This window comes from Citrus sinensis, chromosome 3 (genome assembly GCF_022201045.2).
Source record: "Citrus sinensis cultivar Valencia sweet orange chromosome 3, DVS_A1.0, whole genome shotgun sequence".
Classification (NCBI taxonomy): Eukaryota; Viridiplantae; Streptophyta; class Magnoliopsida; order Sapindales; family Rutaceae; genus Citrus; species Citrus sinensis.
In genome coordinates this window covers 21,759,387-21,779,667 of record NC_068558.1, presented here as the reverse complement: position 1 = coordinate 21,779,667, position 20,281 = coordinate 21,759,387, and the positions used below count along the sequence as shown (strand labels likewise).

The 20,281-nt window shown below is 36.4% G+C and overlaps 1 protein-coding gene across 1 annotated transcript; it reads right to left on the bottom strand.

Moving 5' to 3' along the window:
- Window positions 1-8,505: 8,505 nt before the first annotated feature.
- Window positions 8,506-10,542, bottom strand: LOC127901006 (uncharacterized; the record flags this gene model as incomplete). The annotated part of the gene is made up of 4 exons (XM_052436771.1): window positions 8,506-8,732; window positions 8,979-9,335; window positions 9,537-9,732; window positions 10,459-10,542. Coding segments are annotated over 4 exons (864 nt in total), but the record flags the coding sequence as incomplete, so codon positions are not given.
- Between the last annotated feature and the right edge of the window lie 9,739 nt (window positions 10,543-20,281).

The window sequence follows — 20,281 nt, the reverse complement described above, 5'->3', positions numbered from 1 at the left end:
CAGTATGTAATAGTAAAAATGGTTTTGAGGGTTGATAAGACTGTATAGAAAATGTAGATCGATGATGTTTAGCTAATTGATAGATTTCACATTGAAAAAGAGGTGGATCTTTATTATTAAACAAGTTTGGAAATAGATATCTTAAATAATGAAAATTAGGATGGCCTAGTCTAAAGTGCCATAGCATAATCTTTTTATCATTAGTAATTGAGACTGAACCGTAACATGTATTTTGAATTGGCCTTATCATACTTGATCCGTCTTCAAAGAAGTAAAGTCCTCCACTTTCTCTAGCACATCCAATCATCCTCCCCGTGGTCAGTTCCTAAAACTCACAGAAAGAGGAGAAAAAATTAACTCAATACTTAAGATCACTAGTTATTTTACTTATAGACAGTAAATTGCAAGATAAGTTTGGAACGTGAAGAACTTTATGGAGTGTTAAAGTAGGAGAAATAACAATAGAACCCACGCCAGCTATTATGGATAATGTCCATCGGCAATCTTGATCTTTTTATTCCATGCACATGGACTATAAGACGAGAATAATTGTGATGAGCCAGTCATGTGGTCAGTGGCCCCAGAATCAATAATCCATGAACAAGATGGATTTGATGTTTTACATGAAAGAGCAGTAAGAAGATTACCATTTTGAGCAAAGGAACAAGAAGGAGTTACTGAGAATTGTGGAGACTTAAAAAGTTTGTACATTTGGCTTAATTGTTCCTTCGTGAAAGCCGGTGTCTCAGAGTTGATTGATTGCTTTTGAGAGTCCTCGCTCACAGTTTGCAATACCCTGCTATCAGCCCCATTCTTCTTCTTGAAATTCGGTGGTTTTCCATGTAATTTTCAGCAAGTATCCTTGGTGTGCCACGACTTCTTACAGTGTTCACACTAGGGCTTTTTCCGTCTCTCTCCATCTGGTTCTATCTTAGAAACCAATGCTGAACTTTCAGCTTCGAGTTCTGTCTTGGACTCAGCTTTCTTTAGCATCACTTTACGCCTCGTTTCTTCCTTACGAACTTCTGAAAAAATGTCATGAATTGAGGGAAGAGGCTTCCTGCCAAAATACGTCCTCGTACTTCATCGAATTCTTGATTGAGTCCAACGAGAAAGACATAGACCCTATCGTTCTCCTCCTTCTTTTTGTGTCGAACACTGTCTGTAGGGCAATCCCATTCATCCTCGTAACAAAGATCTAACTCCTGCCATAAAGTTACAATCTCATTATAGTAGGTAGTCACATCTATATTTCCCTGCCTTGATTTCCACAATTTTGTCTTAAGTTCGAAAATTTGAGAAAAGTTCTCTACATCAGAATACATATCCTTAACAGCTTCCCACACATCTTTGGCTGTGGGAAAAAATAAATGTGGTTTCCCAATTGCTGGTTCCATGGAGTTTATCAGCCAAGCAATCACTAGAGAATTCTCTGAACGCCATCTCTTCAAATTAGGATCTCCAGCGGCTGGCTGCTTCACTTCTCCTGTAAGGTGGCCGAGTTTACCACTGCCATCGATGGCAAGCTTTATAGACTGAGCCCATTCCAGATAATTGGAACCATTCAGTTTATGAACGGTTAACTGCAGGGAAGGATTCGAAGCAAATGAATCTGTGCTAGCTGTAGAAATCGCAGATTTGGACTCGGATTGGGTAACTTCTGAAGACAAAGAAGGATGTCCACTTGTGTGGGTAGTAGATTCCTTGGATCCAGTCATGGCAGCACGGTAATTCATGATCTGGATTTGGTAAAGAGACAAGGCTCTGATACCATGAAGGTTTTTATGAAAAGACATTGAACTTGTGTTATTTTTTTTGTTATATTACAAAGACCGTTTACAGGGAGGATAGTTATAGTGATTCTAAAACACATAACCCTACCACAGTTTTAGGAAACAGAATAATAACAAATCAGCTAAATATTCTACTTCTTAATTTAGGTTATTCTCTTTAAATTAAATGCAAAAGATCTTCCTCAATTATGGGCATCAAATCTTCGACACATTTGATTTTTCAAAATTAAAAATCTATCCTGAGGCCTTAGTATATATATATCAAATATATTCTTCAAGTAATGAAAATATGCCAAAACAGCCATACAAAAAATTAAGCTATCATCCGAAAATAGAAAATGAGACACCAATAAATCAGATGCAAATTTGACCCTACAAATTAGATTAGATTTTTCAGCAGCAGTCAGCATAGCAGAGAAAGCCTCAGCACAAAGGATAAATAAATAGGGAGAGAGTGGACAGCCCTACCTAATTCCTCAACTTGGAAAAATCCGACCCCGAACTTCACCATTAATAAAGAAGGATAACTTTGAGGTTGTCACAAAACTCATAATAAGTCGAATCCATTTTGAAGAAAAACCTAGCTGCACCATTACTTGTTCCAGAAATCCCCAATCCATTCGATCATATGCCTTGCTGACATCAAGCTTCAATGCCACCAAACCATTCTTCCCTTTTTTACATGATTGTAATTTATGCAAACATTCATAACCCACTATGACATTATCAGTTATAAGACGGTTGGGGATGAAAGCACTTTGATTGCCAGAGATAACATCATCTAACAGCCCTGTTGTGCAAATTTTAATGTACTCGGAAGCGCACGAATCTATTGTAGTATAGATCAATGGTGACGAGTGTCGATCCCACGAGGAGGTGGATTTTAATTATGTAGAATTAATTTTGTAAATGGGTGATTGGATTTGTGATGGAAATGATTTGGAATATGCTAAAACTTAAATTAAAATGGCGAGAATAAATTCTAAAATTGGAATTGAAATGGCAAGAATAAATTGAAGAGAAATCTATTGAAATGACGTACTTGGGTATCTGGATCCGTATCAACATGCGTCATGGGCTAAATAATCCGTATTAATGCCAATTAAATCATGAGGGGGAATCCACACCTCATGAATCACGCTCTAATCAATATGGTGCTAAGGGCTTATCGTGCCAAATAATAATAACCTTGTACTAGAGGGCCGGTGAAACCAAAGCGGTACTAGACAAGATTAGTATTATTTGTCGACGAGAAGTCAAAACATCCACAAAAACTAGAGGGGAAGAGAAAATAAATTTACCAAATAAAGCCCATGACACATGTTGAGACTTCACATTCAACCCAAGCTTGAAAGGAAATTAGCTACTCATAATTGAATTAGGGGCAAAATGGGAATTTATTAAAATACGAAGAAAATACAAGATGGAGAGAGAATTACAAAAAATGGAGTCCAAAAATGGATTCAGAGATATCAAATTAGGGGGGAGAGGCCCTCTTTTTATAGATACATGGAGTAAATCATGGCCATCAGATTAAAAACAGTTTGGACGCTCAGGATTGCGCCACGTCATCAGTCAACAGTACGCGGTTTCACCACGCGGATGAACAGTAACACGGTTTGACTCGGATGAAGAGTAACACGGTTTGGTTGAAAATAATCCTGTGTGATGCATGTACCGTACGCGAGATTTTTCATCCACTGATATGCTGCCACATCACCATCAACAGTACATAAGAATTTTAGCCCAACAGGATCGTGACACCTCATCAGTCAATGCCACATCATCGGTCAATGCCACGTCATCGTCCGTCTATGTGAACAGTGTCGTGAACAGTAACGTATACAATACCGTACACGTGAATAGTACCGTACATGTGAACAATGTCATTTTTCCTTTTATGCTCCTCTTAAGGTTTTCGACCGTCTTGAGTTTAAAAGTGATGTCCGTTTTGCCATCTGATTTCTCGTTTATTGTGAAATGACTATGATGCGCCTAAAATACATAAAATACTTAATTAAAATAAAACAAACAAAATTAAATCAAAAGAATGTTAAATTCATAAAAGTAAAGGTGTTAGTAAGACTTAAAATATAAAATGACAGTTTTCTCCTTTATAAATATGCATTTTTTAACACTCAACACACCCCCCAACCAGCTTATTGCTAGTCCCTAGCAAATGAAGCGAAAACAAAATTCAAATTCAAAATGATTTTTTTATTTTATTTAGAAACACTCGTGTTTATTCAATCAGATTAATGATAGCAATCAAATAAAAGTATAAGCATTATCTCCAGTCTAAAGCAACATCACACCCAAATCAACCATCCACATGAATCAGCCCAGTAGACTTTGTTATAGCTACTTTCAAGAATTACGTGTCAAACCCCAAAATCTCACTGGAAGTAGTGACACTCTCACAAAGAAATTAAACCCAATAAAAATAGTCACTCCAATGAATGGTAATTGAGAGAAAATAATAAAGAAGTGATATCACATGCTCTCACCAAGATGAAATAAATATGCCCTCAGCTTAGAAATAATACGATCTCAAGTCAAACAAAAATGCTAGTCAACCTAATTTATTTATCTTTTTTTATTTATTTATTTTTATTATGCACCACTACATCTTTTTAGCCCATATAACTAGCTTCTACTTCAGACTATAGTTCCCTAAAATCAAGAAGGACTTTTATTAGGACGTAACGTAGGCTAGGGACATGGTTAACAAAGAAGGGAAATAAGGAAAGCAAAGTGTATATTTGAGAAAAAAATGCAGGGATTTTTTTTTTTTTTGGAAGTTGCAAGGTGGATTTCACCTATTGTTGTTATTTTTATTCTTTTGAAACAACAGCTTTTGTTTTTTTGTTTTTTTGCTTTTATTTGGCATAACTTCACTGAACAACATAATTATTTACATTTTCTCAAACATAAATAGGTGATGGAACTTATAAGACATTGGGTAATACTCCAAATTGGAGTGAGTCAAGATGATAAGTTGACAAAGAAAAGGATTTTCTTTTTCTTTTTTTTTAAAGGCTCAAAAGGGTTAACTATGGATATTTAATAAAGGGATGGCTAGAAAGGCTCAAACGGATCAAAGATGACCTTTCCATCGTTTTTTAGGGCTCTAAATAATCATCCATATCTACTAGTTAGATGGGCCTCCCAATGTAGCAACACACATTTTTTTTATTTTACCATTTTTTTAAGGGTTAACTCAAAAGAAATCTAGAGATCGTGTATAAAATAATAAACTGCTAAGCTGTATAGAGAATGGGCAAAAGGGTTACTCTCCAAGAAAATGATAGGCTCAACAACTCACTTGGCACTTATTTATGACATGTTCATTCCTTCAAGCAACTCATATTTGTCTCCGACATCAACATGTAAAGTAGCAAACATAGCGTAACATCACTTAAGACCAAAGATAATACAAATACTAAAATTTGAAATTAATCATGTCATCCAATGTTAAAACAAATCACACAATTTTTTTTTTAAACAACATTCTACCCCCCAACTTATTCTAAACATGAAAGGAAAATATGCATGCAGAAATGTGAAGATGATGCATAAAAACTAATTAGAAAAGTTACACGTAAAATGATAGAAAAAAAATGGTTTTTTTTTTAAGAAGATGCGTTTCTAGAGGCACTACACTCCATATTCAGCCATCTTCGACTCACAAGTTGGAAAATGTATATTTATAGAGGAGAAATTAAAAAGAAGAAAAATAAACATAAAAACATAATAAAGAAAAAGAAAATGTCTGAATTTTTTTTTTTAGTTTTTAATTTTTTTTAAACGATAAAGATGCGTTTCTAGAGTCACTACACTCCATATTCAGCCATCTTCAACACAAAAAGTTAGCAACAGTTAGTTTCTACAATAAAAAATTAGTAAAAACTTAACCAAAATTCCACAATTGTCGACTATTCCCTCCCCCCAACCAGAACGAAACATTGTCCTCAATGTTTGAAAGGAAAGAAGTAGAGTTGAGAAGACATCACCTGGGTGGTGCAACACAGAAGAAAATATTTACAAGTGGAGAGTTAAATCTAATTTGTACTTCTTACTGCGGCTACTATTACCATCATTATTTGGGCGCTCCAACACAAAGGTCCAGGGGTCTGGCTCCGCTTTATAAGCTTGTAACAGATCAAGTAGCTCGTTAGCAGTGTGAGCACAAATAAAAAGTTTTTTCACATTAGCAGGAATGAAATAGTTTTTTATTGCATGGTTAAGAAATGCGATAAAGTTATCATAAAAGTTATTGACATTTAACAAACCGATGGGTTTCTGGTGGATGTGCAGATGGGCCCAAGATGCTAGTGTGATAAGTGCCTCTAGTGTTGCAAGATCTCCTGGAAGGAAAATAAAAGCATCAGCATGATTAAGCATTTCAGTTATTCTTTTTTGCATACCTGAGACGACTAACTCTTCTCCAGTTGATGAGTCAGACGAATTGCCCAATGGTTTTAGGACTCTTGGGATGATGCCTAACACTTGACTTCCTTTGAAAAAAACTACTTCTGAGACCATTTTTGATAACCCTCGGTTACCTTCTTCATTCACCAAGTGTAATTTTCTCGCTGCTATGCTTCGACCAAGATCTATAGCTGCCTCAACGAACTCTTTATGTTTGCCATAGGTAAATCCAGAAAGCACACAAATGTTCTTGAATTGTCTATTGGGAGTAGCTGCCATTGTGATACTTCTCAAAAATAATTTGTGAGTGCTTGACAAAAAGGAAATCACATTTAAGAATCTTGGTGACAGTGGATCACAGTTGTGTATGAGGTAACATGTCAGTGTCAAATAACGCGTAAAGCACGTGGCTCGCTAGTAAAAAAGGAAACAGTAAAAGGGAAAAAGAAAACAGTAATAAGGAAAAAGCAAACAGTAATAAAATTATTAAAGACAATAATTCACACAATAAAACAATAGTGAAATAAAATAACAGTAAAGTGAAAGGATATTTACAGGTAGTTGCGACTGTGGTTCACATCTTCCTCTGGTTTTACGTCCAGAAACGACTTGAACGCCCTCTATGGGTCGAGGATAGGCTTCCTATCCAGTTTTCTTATAAACTGGAAAACAGGGTCGTTTATAGTCAAATTCCCGAGACTATATCGTGCATGCTCTTTCTGGAATAATGGCTATAACTGGAGAATCGCTCCTTGCACATATCCACTGGGATGCGTTTCAAGAGACAAAAGGATATCATCCAATGACTCCTTATTCAAGCCATCCCTAATGAATTGAATCTTATCTTCCCTGTTATCAGACACCATTCCTAAAGAACATGGGTTTTTATTGCAACTCATTCTGGCACACTTATGACAAGCAATAGAAATTCTTCGAGCTCGTCTTTTTCTTGCATAATTTCCTTTACCACAACCAGGCATGTAAGCAATAAATTTTGGAGGTAACTCACCTGCTGATCATACTTTTGCCTCAATTAACCAACGAATATCAGCAGGTATGTTATTCCTCATGAGCAATCGCATGCGTTCGGATCGAGCTTTATAGATCGTAAGGAGGGCATTCTGAGGAAGTGAAGGGAATCGCTTGTGAAGCTTTGCTAGAATCTCGTTTCTATCCATACTTTCGCCTCAGAATATCAGTTATTATGGGAAACTGAAGTAACCGACTTGATTGTCACGGAGTACCATTATCCGCCACTTCACCGGGGTAACAAACTAAAGCACACAAACAGAAAAACAAATTAAAACACATAAAGAAAATTAAAATTGTCCTCTTATTGAATTCACCTCAAGCTCCAACTGGATGTCGTAAACACTTCTCTCAATATCTCTGAGTTGGCTTTCTAGACCCTCAACATAGGCTACTAACTCTGGTGGCTGTAGAGCCCAAATGCGATGTGTTTTACAAAATTGAATCTGCCTTTTGAGATGAGTTTTGACACGTTGAAGTGGTTTAAGAATGTTCAGGAGGAACAGTCTAAGTAAGGTACTCATGATTAAAAACGATAAGAGAAAACTTAATAGTTAAACAAACACACTTATGCAAAAATAATTTCAATTAGCAAAAGAATAATATAAAGAAAGAAAAAAAAATCAAATCACCGAAAAAAAAAATCAATTCAAATCTGGTGGGTCACTCAAATTTATTTCGGTGTTTTCTCCATGTGGTTGGTATTCTAGATATGGCTTTAATCTTTGACCATTAACTTTAAATGTGACACCGTTCTTTGGGTCCTTAATTTCAATTGCCCCATGTGGAAAAATAGTATAAATGGGCCAGACCAACGAGAGCGTAACTTACCTGGGAATAGGTGCAAGTGAGAATTGAATAAAAGCACTTTCTGACCTGGAGTGAACGATTTTATCATAATTTGCTTATCATGGAAGACTTTCATTCGTTGCTTGTAAATCTTGGCATTTTCGTATGCATCATTGCGAATTTCTTCAAGTTCTGGCAGTTGTAATCTTCTTTCTGAGCTGGCTTGCTGCATGTCAAAATTGAATTTCTTGATGGCCCAATATGCACGATGCTCGAGTTCCACAGGTAGGTGGCAAGCTTTTCCATACACTAGCCTGTAGGGTAACATCCCAATCGGAGTCTTGAAAGCCGTTCTATATGCCCATAATGCATCATCAAGTCTTAATAACCAATCTTTTCTGTCTCGCCTCACCATTTTTTCTAATATGTGCTTTATTTCTCGATTGGATATCTCAACTTGGCCACTAGTTTGCGGATGATACGGAGTCGCCACTTTGTGTGTGATTGAATACTTTGTCAAAAGAGCTTTGAATGCTTTGTTACAAAAGTGGGCACCACCATCACTAGTTATTGCTCGAGGGAATCCAAAGCGTGAAACAATGTTGCTTTTCAAAAATCCTATCACCACCTTGTGATCATTGGTTCTACATGGAATTGCTTCTACCCATTTCGATACATAGTCAACAGCAACTAATATGTATTGATGGCCAAAAGAAGGGGGAAAGGGTCCCATGAAGTCGATACCCCATACATCAAAAATCTCAACCACTAAAATTGGATTTAGTGGCATCATGTTCCTTCGTGTAATGCTCCCCATACGTTGACACCTATCACATGAAGAACAAAAAGTGTAAGCATCTCGAAATATAGTTGGCCAATAAAAACCACATTGTAAAACTTTAGTTGCTGTTTTCTTAGCATTGAAAGGGCCTCCACAAGCTTGTTCATGGCAGAATGAAAGAATATTCTGAATTTCATTTTCTGGGACACATCGTCTAACAATTTGGTCTGCACAATACTTGAACAAATACGGGTCATCCCAAAAGAAATTCTTTATCTCTGCAAAGAATTTAGCCTTATCTTGCTTGGTCCAATGCTCTGGAAGTTTACCTGTAACAAGATAATTAACTATATCAGCATACCATGGTAATACTTCCACACTCATTAATTGTTCATCTGGAAATGACTCATTCAATATTAATGGCTCTGTAATTGTGTCAAAATGGAGACGAGAGAGGTGGTCCGCCATAACATTTTTTGTCCCTTTCTTATCTTTGAATTCCAAGTCAAATTCCTGCAAAAGTAACACCTAACAAATTAGTCTAGCTTTTGCATCTTTTTTTGTGAGAAGATATTTAAGAGCAGCATGATCCGTGATTATAATTATTTTACAACCAATGAGATAAGATCGAAATTTTTCCAATGCAAACACTACTGCTAGCATTTCTTTTTCAGTAGTTGAATAGTTCAATTGTGCATCATTCAATGTCATACTAGCATAGTAAATAACGTGGGGAATTCGATCAACTCTTTGTCCTAAAACTGCTTCTACTGCATAATCAGATGCATCACACATTAGCTCAAATGGTAAGCTCCAGTTTGGGGCCTGAATGATGGGTGATGATGTCAATAATTGCTTTAGTTTTTCAAACGCCATAAGACATGAATCAGTAAAGATAAAAGGTACATCCTTAGCAAGTAGATATCATAAGGGTCTAGAAACTTTGCTAAAATCTTTAATGAAACGTCTATAGAAACCAGCATGCCCAAGGAAAGATCTTACTTCTCTGACTGTTTTGGGTGGAGGAAGATTAGAAATGAGATCCACCTTGGCTTTGTCAACCTCAATACCTTTGCTCGAAATGATGTGACCGAGAACAATACCTTGTTTTACCATAAAATGGCATTTCTCCCAATTTAAGACCAAGTTCTTCTCGATACATCTCTGCAGAACTAGTGTTAGATGATGTAAACATTGATCAAACGAGTCACCAAAGACAGAAAAATCATCCATAAAGACTTCAAGGAATCGTTCCATCATATCAGAAAAAATGCTCAACATGCATCGTTGAAATGTAGCAGGTGCATTACATAATCCAAATGGCATTCTCCTATATGCAAATGTGCCAAAAGGGCAAGTGAAAGTAGTTTTCTCTTGATCTTTTGGTGCTATAGGAATCTGATTATATCCTGAGTAGCCATCTAGAAAGCAATAAAATTCATGGCCTGCTAATCTATCAAGCATTTGATCAATAAATGGTAAAGGAAAATGGTCTTTACGTGTGACAGAATTCAATTTCCTATAATCAATGCATACACGCCATCCTGTAGTCACTCTAGTGGGTATCAATTCATTATCGGCATTGATAACTACAGTGACTCCTGACTTTTTGGGGACAACTTGCACATGACTGACCCATGAACTATCAGAAATTGAGTAAATGATACCTGCATCTAATAGCTTAAGCACTTCAGTTCTAACAACTTCTTTCATGTTAGGATTTAACCGACGTTGCATCTCCCTAGTAGTTTTAGCATTTTCATCAAGGTGAATGTAATGCATGCAGTCTACTGGGTTTATACCTTTTATGTCTGCTATGGTCCATCCTAATGCTCCTTTGTGCTCTTTTAAAACATCCAACAACTTACCTTTTTGTTCGTCATTGAGGGATGCTGAGATGATTACCGGTAGAGTACTTTCTTCTCCCAAAAATGCATATTCCAATGTCTTGGGTAATGGTTTGAGTTCGAGTTTCGATGATGATTTTGATGATGGGATGAGTTTCTTCTCTGATGGTGCTAGTTGTTCAACTCTTGACTTCCATTTATTAGTCTCCATGGATGGTGCTGAATCAAGTAGGGCATTGACCTCATCGACCGATCTGTCAATATCAAAATCCAAACTAAAGTGAGTTAAACATGTTTGTAAAGGATCATCACTAAGGTTTGAAAGAAAAGTGTTATCAATTATTGTTTATATTAAATCCACATCAACAATTCCATCATCTGCATTGTGAGGTTGTTTGGCAATGTTGAAGATGTTCAGCTCCATAGTCATGTTGCCGAAGGACAACTGCATATTTCCAATCCTGCATTGAATGTGAGCATTCGCAGTTGCCAAGAAAGGTCGGCCTAGAATAATGGGGATGTGCTTCCTTGAATCCTGTATTGGTTGAGTGTCAATTACAATGAAATCAACAGGAAAATAAAACTTGTCTACTTGGATAAGCACGTCCTCCACAATGCCACGAGGTATTTTGGTGGACCGATCTGCAAGCTGTAACACCACTGGAGTTGGGTGTAATTCTCCCAGTCCAAGTTTCACAAATACAGAGTAAGGCAACAAATTTACACTAGCTCCTAAATCCAACAAAGCATTCTCAATTGTGTGGTTCCCTATACTACATGAGATAGTGGGGGAGCCTGGGTCTTTGCATTTTAAAGGAATTTTATGTTGGAGTATAGAACTAACGTTTTCTGTTAAAAATGCCTTCTTTTGAACATGCATATTTCTCTTTTTAGTACAAAGGTCTTTAAGAAACTTGGCATAAGATGGAACTTGTTTAATAGCATCAAGTAAAGGGATGTTAACACTTACCTGTTTGAAGATTTCGAGAATCTCACCTGTGGATTTTCCCTTTTTGCCTTTTACTAACCTCTGAGGAAATGGAGCTTTAGGAACATATTCTCGTGGGTTGGTTTCTTCTTTTTCCTTCGGTGGTGAGTCCTCAACATTCACAGGTACAATTTGATTTTCTTTTGTCACCGGCATCTCTACTTTGTTGTCGACTTCTTTTCCTTTTCGTAAGGTCATTACTGCTTTGACCTCTCCATACTGCTATGGTGAACTGGTACTTGCTTCATGTACTCATTTAGGATTAGGCACTGGTTGACTTGGAAATTTACCTTTCTCAACAGTCATTGCCAAGGTCTGGACTGAAGAAGCAAGCTGTCCCACCATCTTCTCGAGGCTTGAAACTGATTGAGCTTGTGAGTTGAAGCCTGCTCTCAACTCATTTCGTAATCCATCAATGGTGCGGTTCTGTTGCTCAATCGTGGAGTGAGTAACATTCCTGAAATTCTGGAATGCATCCTCCCATGGTCTAGGTTGAGAGTGGTTTTGGTTCTAATTGTATGGTCTGAATGGTGGCTGAGAGGCTTGAGGAATTTGAGGAATTGCTGGAGCTGGAGCTACTGGTCCATTTTGTTGGAATCCTTGAGACCATGAAAAATTAGGGTGGTCTCTCCATCTAGGGTTATATGTGTTGGAGTATGGGTTGTAATTTGATGGCTTTCTCATTACACCTATGGCATTGGCTTGATCGGAGTATGAGTCAGGGTCATGTGGTTCTGTTGATTTAGCAGTCGATAACGATGCTATTTGTCGAGCAAGACCTTCAACCATCTCCTTGACTTTTTTGATTCCCGAAGTTGACTCGCCAATGTGAACCTCATTTACTCCTTTAATTATTCTAGTATTCCGGAGTGATCGACTCCATTGTTGGGAATTATCCGCTTGTCGCTGAAAGAATTCCCAAATCTCTGATGCACTTTTTGACATTAGCTCTCCTCCACTTGTTGCCATTAGCCATTCTTGCACATTCGGCAATAATCCCTCCAAAAAGTATTGGCATTAGTGCCATTTCTCATACCCATGATGTGGACACTTCAAGAGTAGCCCATTAAATCGCTCCCATGTTTCGAAAAATTGCTCGTCCTCTCTCTAGGTAAACTCCGAGATTTCCCTGCGAATAGCATTGGTTTTATGCACTGGGAAATATTTATTCAAAAATTTAGTTACCATTTGTTCCCATGATGAAATGCTATTGGCAGGCAATGTATTAAGCCATGAACGAGCTCTATCCTTTAAAGAAAATGGGAATAATCTGAGTTTAACATCATCGTTTGAAAGTTTTTCATATTTAAAAGTTTGACAAATGGCATGAAAATCATTCAGATGATTATATAGGTCCTCATTTTCTAGGCCATAAAATATGGGGAGACAATTTAGCACACTAGATTTTAATTCAAAGCTCCTAGTAGCTACATTTGGGTATCTTATATATGATGTACTCAAATTTGCTAAAGGACTGAAATAATCTTTAAATGGCCTCTCCTGTGGTTGCAAATCCATTTTATTTTTTACTTGTTTGTGTGTGCGAAGTGTTTTCTTAAGTTCAAGGTCTATAGGTTCAAGATTGGGTAATAATGACCTTCGACCATGCATGCAAAACAAATAAAATAAAAAATAAAGATGGGAACAAAATAAATAAAAATAAAGAAGAGGGAGAAAGTACGATACTAACCTTATTGCGCTATTAAAACCTTTCTATAAAAATACACAAAAACAAATACGTGAAATAAATTAACTAAAAATAAATTAATAAGATAAACAAAAAAAAATTACAAAGAAAAATAAATTGAAAATTAAATTACAGAATTTTAAAGAAGAGAAAAAGAAAAGAAATTCTAACCTTTAAATGTAGATTCACTTTTTTTTCTTTTTCTTTTTTTAATAAAAAATACAAGAAAACAAATAAAAGAAATTATTCACAAAAATTAATTCTATGAATTAAAATTACTTACCTCCCCGGCAACGGCACCAAAAACTTGTTCTGCAAATTTTAATGTACTCGCAAGCGCACGAATCTATTGTAGTATAGATCAATGGTGACGAGTGTCGATCCCACGAGGAGGTGGATTTTAATTATGTAGAATTAATTTTGTAAATGGGTGATTGGATTTGTTGTGGAAATGATTTGGAATATGCTAAAACTTAAATTAAAATGGCGAGAATAAATTCTAAAATTGGAATTGAAATGGCAAGAATAAATTGAAGAGAAATCTATTGAAATGACGTACTTGGGTATTTGGATCCGTATCAACATGCGTCATGGGCTAAATAATCTGTATTAATGCCAATTAAATCATGAGGGGGGAATCCACACCTCATGAACCACGCTCTAATCAATATGGTGCTAAGGGCTTATCGTGCCAAATAATAATAACCTTGTACTAGAGGGCTGGTGAAACCAAGGCGGTACTAGACAAGATTAGTATTATTTGTCGACGAGAAGTCAAAACATCCACAAAAACTAGAGGGGAAGAGAAACTAAATTTACCAAATAAAGCCCATGACACATGTTGAGACTTCACCTTCAACCCAAGCTTGAAAGGAAATTAGCTACTCATAATTGAATTAGGGGCAAAATGGGAATTTATTAAAATACGAAGAAAATACAAGATGGAGAGAGAATTACAAAAAATGGAATCCAAAAATGGATTCAGAGATATCAAATTAGGGGGGAGAGGCCCCCCTTTTATAGATACATGGAGTAAATCATGGCCATCAGATTAAAAACAGTTTGGACGCTCAGGATTACGCCACGTCATCAGTCTACAGTACGCGGTTTCACCATGCAGATGAACAGTAACACGGTTTGACTCGGATGAAGAGTAACACGGTTTGGTTGAAAATAATCCTGTGTGATGCATGTACCGTACGCGAGATTTTTCATCCACTGATATGCTGCCACGTCACCATCAACAGTACATAAGAATTTTAGCCCAACAGGATCGGGACACCTCATCAGTCAATGCCACATCATCGGTCAATGCCACGTCATCGTCCGTTTATGTGAACAGTGTCGTGAACAGTAACGTATACAATACCGTACACGTGAATAATACCGTACATGTGAACAATGTCATTTTTCCTTTTATGCTCCTCCTAAGGTTTTCGACCGTCCTGAGTTCAAAAGTGATGTCCGTTTTGCCATCTGATTTCTCGTTTATTGTGAAATGACTATGATGCCCCTAAAATACATAAAATACTTAATTAAAATAAAACAAACAGAATTAAATCAAAAGAATGTTAAATTCATAAAAGTAAAGGTATTAGTAAGACTTGAAATGTAAAATGACGGTTTTCTCCTTTATAAATATGCATTTTCTAACACTCAACAAGCCCCTTCAGCCGATTAGCCAAAACTTTAGCGATGATCCAGTAAATAACATTACACAAACTTATTGGGCGAAATTCTGTAATCTTCCTTTTGGAATCAGAACAACAACTGTTTGGTTCAAAGCAGAAAGATTAGCCTCCCCATTCAAGATAGCCAAACAAGTTTGAGTAACCTGCTTACCAACAATACCCCAATGATCTTGGAAAAAAGCTAGTGGAAAACCATCCGACCCAGGTGCTTTAGTAGGATGCATTTGCATAATTGCACTTTTTACTTCATCACTAGAAAAAACAACATCCAATTCCTGATTCATTTCGTCTATAACTTTAGCTTGCAAAAAGAACATATTTAATTCTCTCTATTTCATATCTGTATTTAAAGTGGAAAAAAGAGAGGAAAATAATCACCAACAATATCTTCAATTCCACTCACAGAAGTAACCCAAGTTCCTTCGTTATTCAGCAAACCCTCGATTTTATTCTTTCTCTGCTGAGCATATGCATATGCATGGAAACAAATGTGTGCTCATGTCCCCCTATTTAAGCCACAAAACTCTAGCTTGTTGTTGCAAGTATTGTTCCTTTTCACGTAGTAGACCATCAATCTCACCTTCTAGCCTCCAAAGTTTTCCCCCATCCAGATACTGACCCCCTTGGTTTTGCACCTCTTTAAGCTCTGCAGTCTTATCATCCACCTTTTTCTACCACCCTTTAAACTCCCTTTACTCCATTGAGATAGGGCTATTGTAGTGCGACTAATATTCTGCTGAAAAATACTGACATGATCCTCACCCCTATCAACTAATTCTTTCCAGCAATCCATGATAATATCTCGACACTCAGCATAATCTTTCCAAAAAAGCTCATAATGAAAATGTGTATTAAAGCTGGATTGCAGCTCATCTGTCATTGAAGTTTTACACGTTAACAATATCGGACAATGGTCAGAACACCAACTAACTAAATGGGATACATAAGAGAAAAAACCCAAACTCTCCCATCTGCGACTGAACATGAAACGATCCAAGCGCTCCTGCACTAAATATCTACCAATGCGCTTATTACTCCAGGTATACAGATACCCTGAAAAACCCATATCCAACAACTCACACTCTTGCAGAATATTCTGAAATTCTCCATCTATATATTCCGTCGCAAACCCCCAAGTTTCTCATTCAGTTTTAAAATCTCATTAAAATCTCCCACAATTACCCATGGCAGCAAAGATAATGAATGTAGTCGACGAATTAACTCCCACATCTGTAGTTCCATGACAGCCGCTGGATGCCCATACACACCAGTAAAACACCGCCATAACCCCTCATCCATTTTAACAGTGACATTAATATAATGCATACTATAGGAATTCACATCAACCTGAATTTTCTCCTACCAAAGCAAAGCTAAATCGCCCCTAGAACCAACCCAATCAATAGCTAAATATTAGCATACCCCATTTCCCTACTAACACAATTCATTCTTGCCACCCTAATCTAGTTTCACATAAAAAGACAATAAAAGGTCTAACCTCACGGAGAATTTTACGGAGAGCACGGGATGTCTAAGGATTCCCTAAACCTTGGACATTCCAAGTTAAGATATTTATGGCGACTGGTGGGGTTGAGCATCATCAATCCCCACAGTTGAATTTGGCAAATCCACAGTCCACACAGGCAAGCTAGTCTCTGCACCAACACCATAATCTTCGACCTCTGTTTCTGTTGGAAATATATATGTAAATATATATTAATATATTTATGTATAGGGTTCTATCACTTTGAGGTCACCCATGAGGGATGCATGACGCCATGACCAAGAGCAAGTGGTTATTTTAAGTTAGAACTCTATGATATCTTACAATATTATATTGAAAGAAAATGTTCACTCCAACAATTGTTTAAGTTTATTAAGTGATCATTAAGAAGATGATCACTACTCTTGGAATGTTATAAATAGAGGGCAAATCCATAGAGAAAATAACTTAAGTGAAGTTAAGCAAAAGTGCAATTTAGAGAAAATTCAGGACAATGGAAGCTTAGAGGGTTCTTCCAATGTGAATAGAGATGATCTTCCGACTTTGTAATCATCCTCCGACCATAAATCAGTAGCACAATCTTGGTTTATCAGTTTTCCGCATATAATCCGGGTATGTGTTTAAATTCAAATTTTCAAGTTTTTATGTTGATTCTTGCTCGAAAATCAACATTGGTATCAGAGCTAAATAGGTTGTGTTCTGATTTAAGCATGTAAAGCATGAGACCCAGCATGTTCTTTAAGAAATTTGATTTTTTCATCAAGAACACATATTAATGGCATGTGATAATTTACTTGTTTTTGATGCCATGCAACTGGATTAATAAACATATTAAGGTGTATAGATTAATTCCTAGTTGCCATGAGGATTAATATGATCCATGTAATGAGTAAAACAAAAACCTAGGATATGAAACCGTAAGTTTATTTTATGCATATCTTTCATGATACATAACGTATGAATATGAAATTAGTATCATTAGAAAGACCATGAAAAACTATTTCCAACTGTATATCATATGCAAAATTCCGACATATAGTAAGAGAGAACGGAGCATTTAAAGTTCTGGTTAAAAATCTGGAAAAATATGGGAGGTTGAAGATGATGAACAGTGATTTCACTGTTCATACCCACTTGCGGCGGTGGAGAGTGTAATACACGCGCCGCCTTCCCGATTGAATTTTGAGGCGCCGTTTGCGGCGACTATTTCAATTTTTATTCTCTATTTTACTAAAATTTAAAAAATTAATTTATAACATAGTTAGATATTTAATTTGAATTTTAGTCAAATAAATGCTTTAAAATTAGAGAATAATATTTTTGTAAGTATCAAAAATATGAAAAATATTTTTTGCATATGATAATACATCCTTAAGAGGGTCGTGCTTCAGTGGGAGCATAACAAAACTACTTGAAACATAAAATGAGAATAATCCTGGCGTAGTAATATGGACAAATTGCATGTCTAGGAAAATTCTGACAAAAGGGCATGAGTTTAAGGAACTTTGGTACTTAGAGGGATTTTTTAAATCTCCACCATCTTCCTGGAAATTTTCCTGGTGCACTATCCACGTGAACAGATGCATGATGGATGTATTCTTATGACATGTTTTAGAAAATGAGAGTTTTATTATTGTTAAAATTCTGAGGGAATAAACAATAAATGAATTAATATTTTGTACAATATACTAAAATTATGTTAACTTAATGTTTGGAAATGGCGATGATTGGAAGCCTCGACGAATTTTCGAATCAAATCTTTACATTAAACTTATCATATTTTCAGTTAGTTGTTTGCAGCAAAATAATTAAATATGTGTAAGTAAAATCAAGAAGTTTTTCTTATCTCCGTGTTTTGTGTTTTTCTTAGAAGAAATGACAACAAACAATGTCGTGGCTGAATTAAACAAAGGAATTAAACTGAACGGTAACAATTATGACATTTGGTACCATAAAGTTCAAAACCTCCTTGAATTACAAGACTCACTAGAGGTAATTACAAACATTATGACTGAGCCACCAAAGGGTAACACTACTCAACATAAAAAAGATCATGAAGCTTATGGAGCTTGGAAAATAAAAAATCGTAGTGCGCGCATTTTGTTGTTGAGCACTATGGAAGATGATTTTATGTGTGAGTATGAAGAATACCATATGGCTCACCAAATATGGAATGCCTTGAAAGAAAAATATGGTGGTACTTCTACCACCAAACTTAGAAGACTCACTATTAAATTTGATACTTATAAATTGCGCCCCAATACTTTGATGGAGCAGCATTTGAGAGAAATGTCACTTTTAATAAGAGAGTTAAAAAATGCTAATAGCATTATAACTGATGAACAACAAGTTCAGGTAGTTATTCGATCTCTTCCAGACAGTTGGGAGCATATGAAAGTTAACATGACACACAATGAGAGTGTCAAGATGTTTAAAGATATTCAACGTCACTTGGAGTTAGAAGATGAGCGCCTAGAGGCAGCTAAATCTTCTGCTCAACTTTATACGGCTGATACCAACTCGCGAAAATCTTCGGGTTTTCAACGCAAAAGAGGAGGTAAAATCTCCTCTCAAAGTAGGAAGAAATCTGATCAAGGGCAATTCAGTTTGGGTAAGTGCAAAAGAGGCAAACGTACTGGTAAGAAGAAGGACATGAGCAAAGTGACATGCTACAATTGTAGCAAACTTGGCCATTTCGCTCGTGATTGCACTGAGCCAAAAAAGGTACATACCAAATCCACAAATTTACATAATATGTATGTAATAGGCTCCGTTTATATGACTGAAACTCATCCTTTGTGGATTGTAGATTCAAGAGCAACGGAACACGTAGCCAATGAACGTGGAGCCTATGTGGAATATCGTCGATTTAATCAAGGGACTAAGTGGATATACGTGGGGAATAGCTCAAGGGTTGAAGTTAAAGGAATTGGCACTTGCAAATTACAATTGCATGGTGGCCAAATACTTTATCTCCACAATATATGCACCGGAGATCCGACGAAACTTAGTATCTGTCACTGTACTTCTGAACATGGGATATCATGTGATATTCCGTGATGTTTGTATGCAATTAGTTCTTAATAAAACTCTAATTGGAACTGGTTATTTACTTAATGGTTTTATGATTTTGAATGTAATTAATCAGAATTGATTAATCACATCTTCTGATTCTGTGGATGTTAATATATGGCATGCCAGACTAGGATATATAGGGCAAGACAGAATGCATCGATTATCTAGAGAGGGCTATTTGGGCTCACTCGATAAAATAGAATTGCCTATATGTGAGAGTTGTCTAGCTAGAAAAACAACAAGAAAACCATTTGGTAAAGGAACTAGAGCTGAAAGTTTTTTGCAAATTATTCATTCTGACATCTGTGGTCTAATGAGTGTAAGAGCCAGACATGGCGCCTCATGCTTTATTACATTCATTGATGATTACTCACGTTTTGGTCATGTCTATTTGATTTCTCACAAATCTGAAGCATTAGATTGCTTTAAAAAAATTTTAAAATTAGTTGAAAATCAATTAGACAAAACGATCAAAGTCTTAAGAACAGATCGTGGACGTGAATATCTTTCTGAACAGTTCAAGGAATTGTGTCAAGAGAAAGGTATTGAGAGACAATTAACTATTTCTAGGACTCCACAACAAAATGGTGTAGCGGAAAGGAGAAATAGGACATTACTTGATATGGTTACGTCTATGATGGCGCAAGCAAATCTCCCAATATCCTA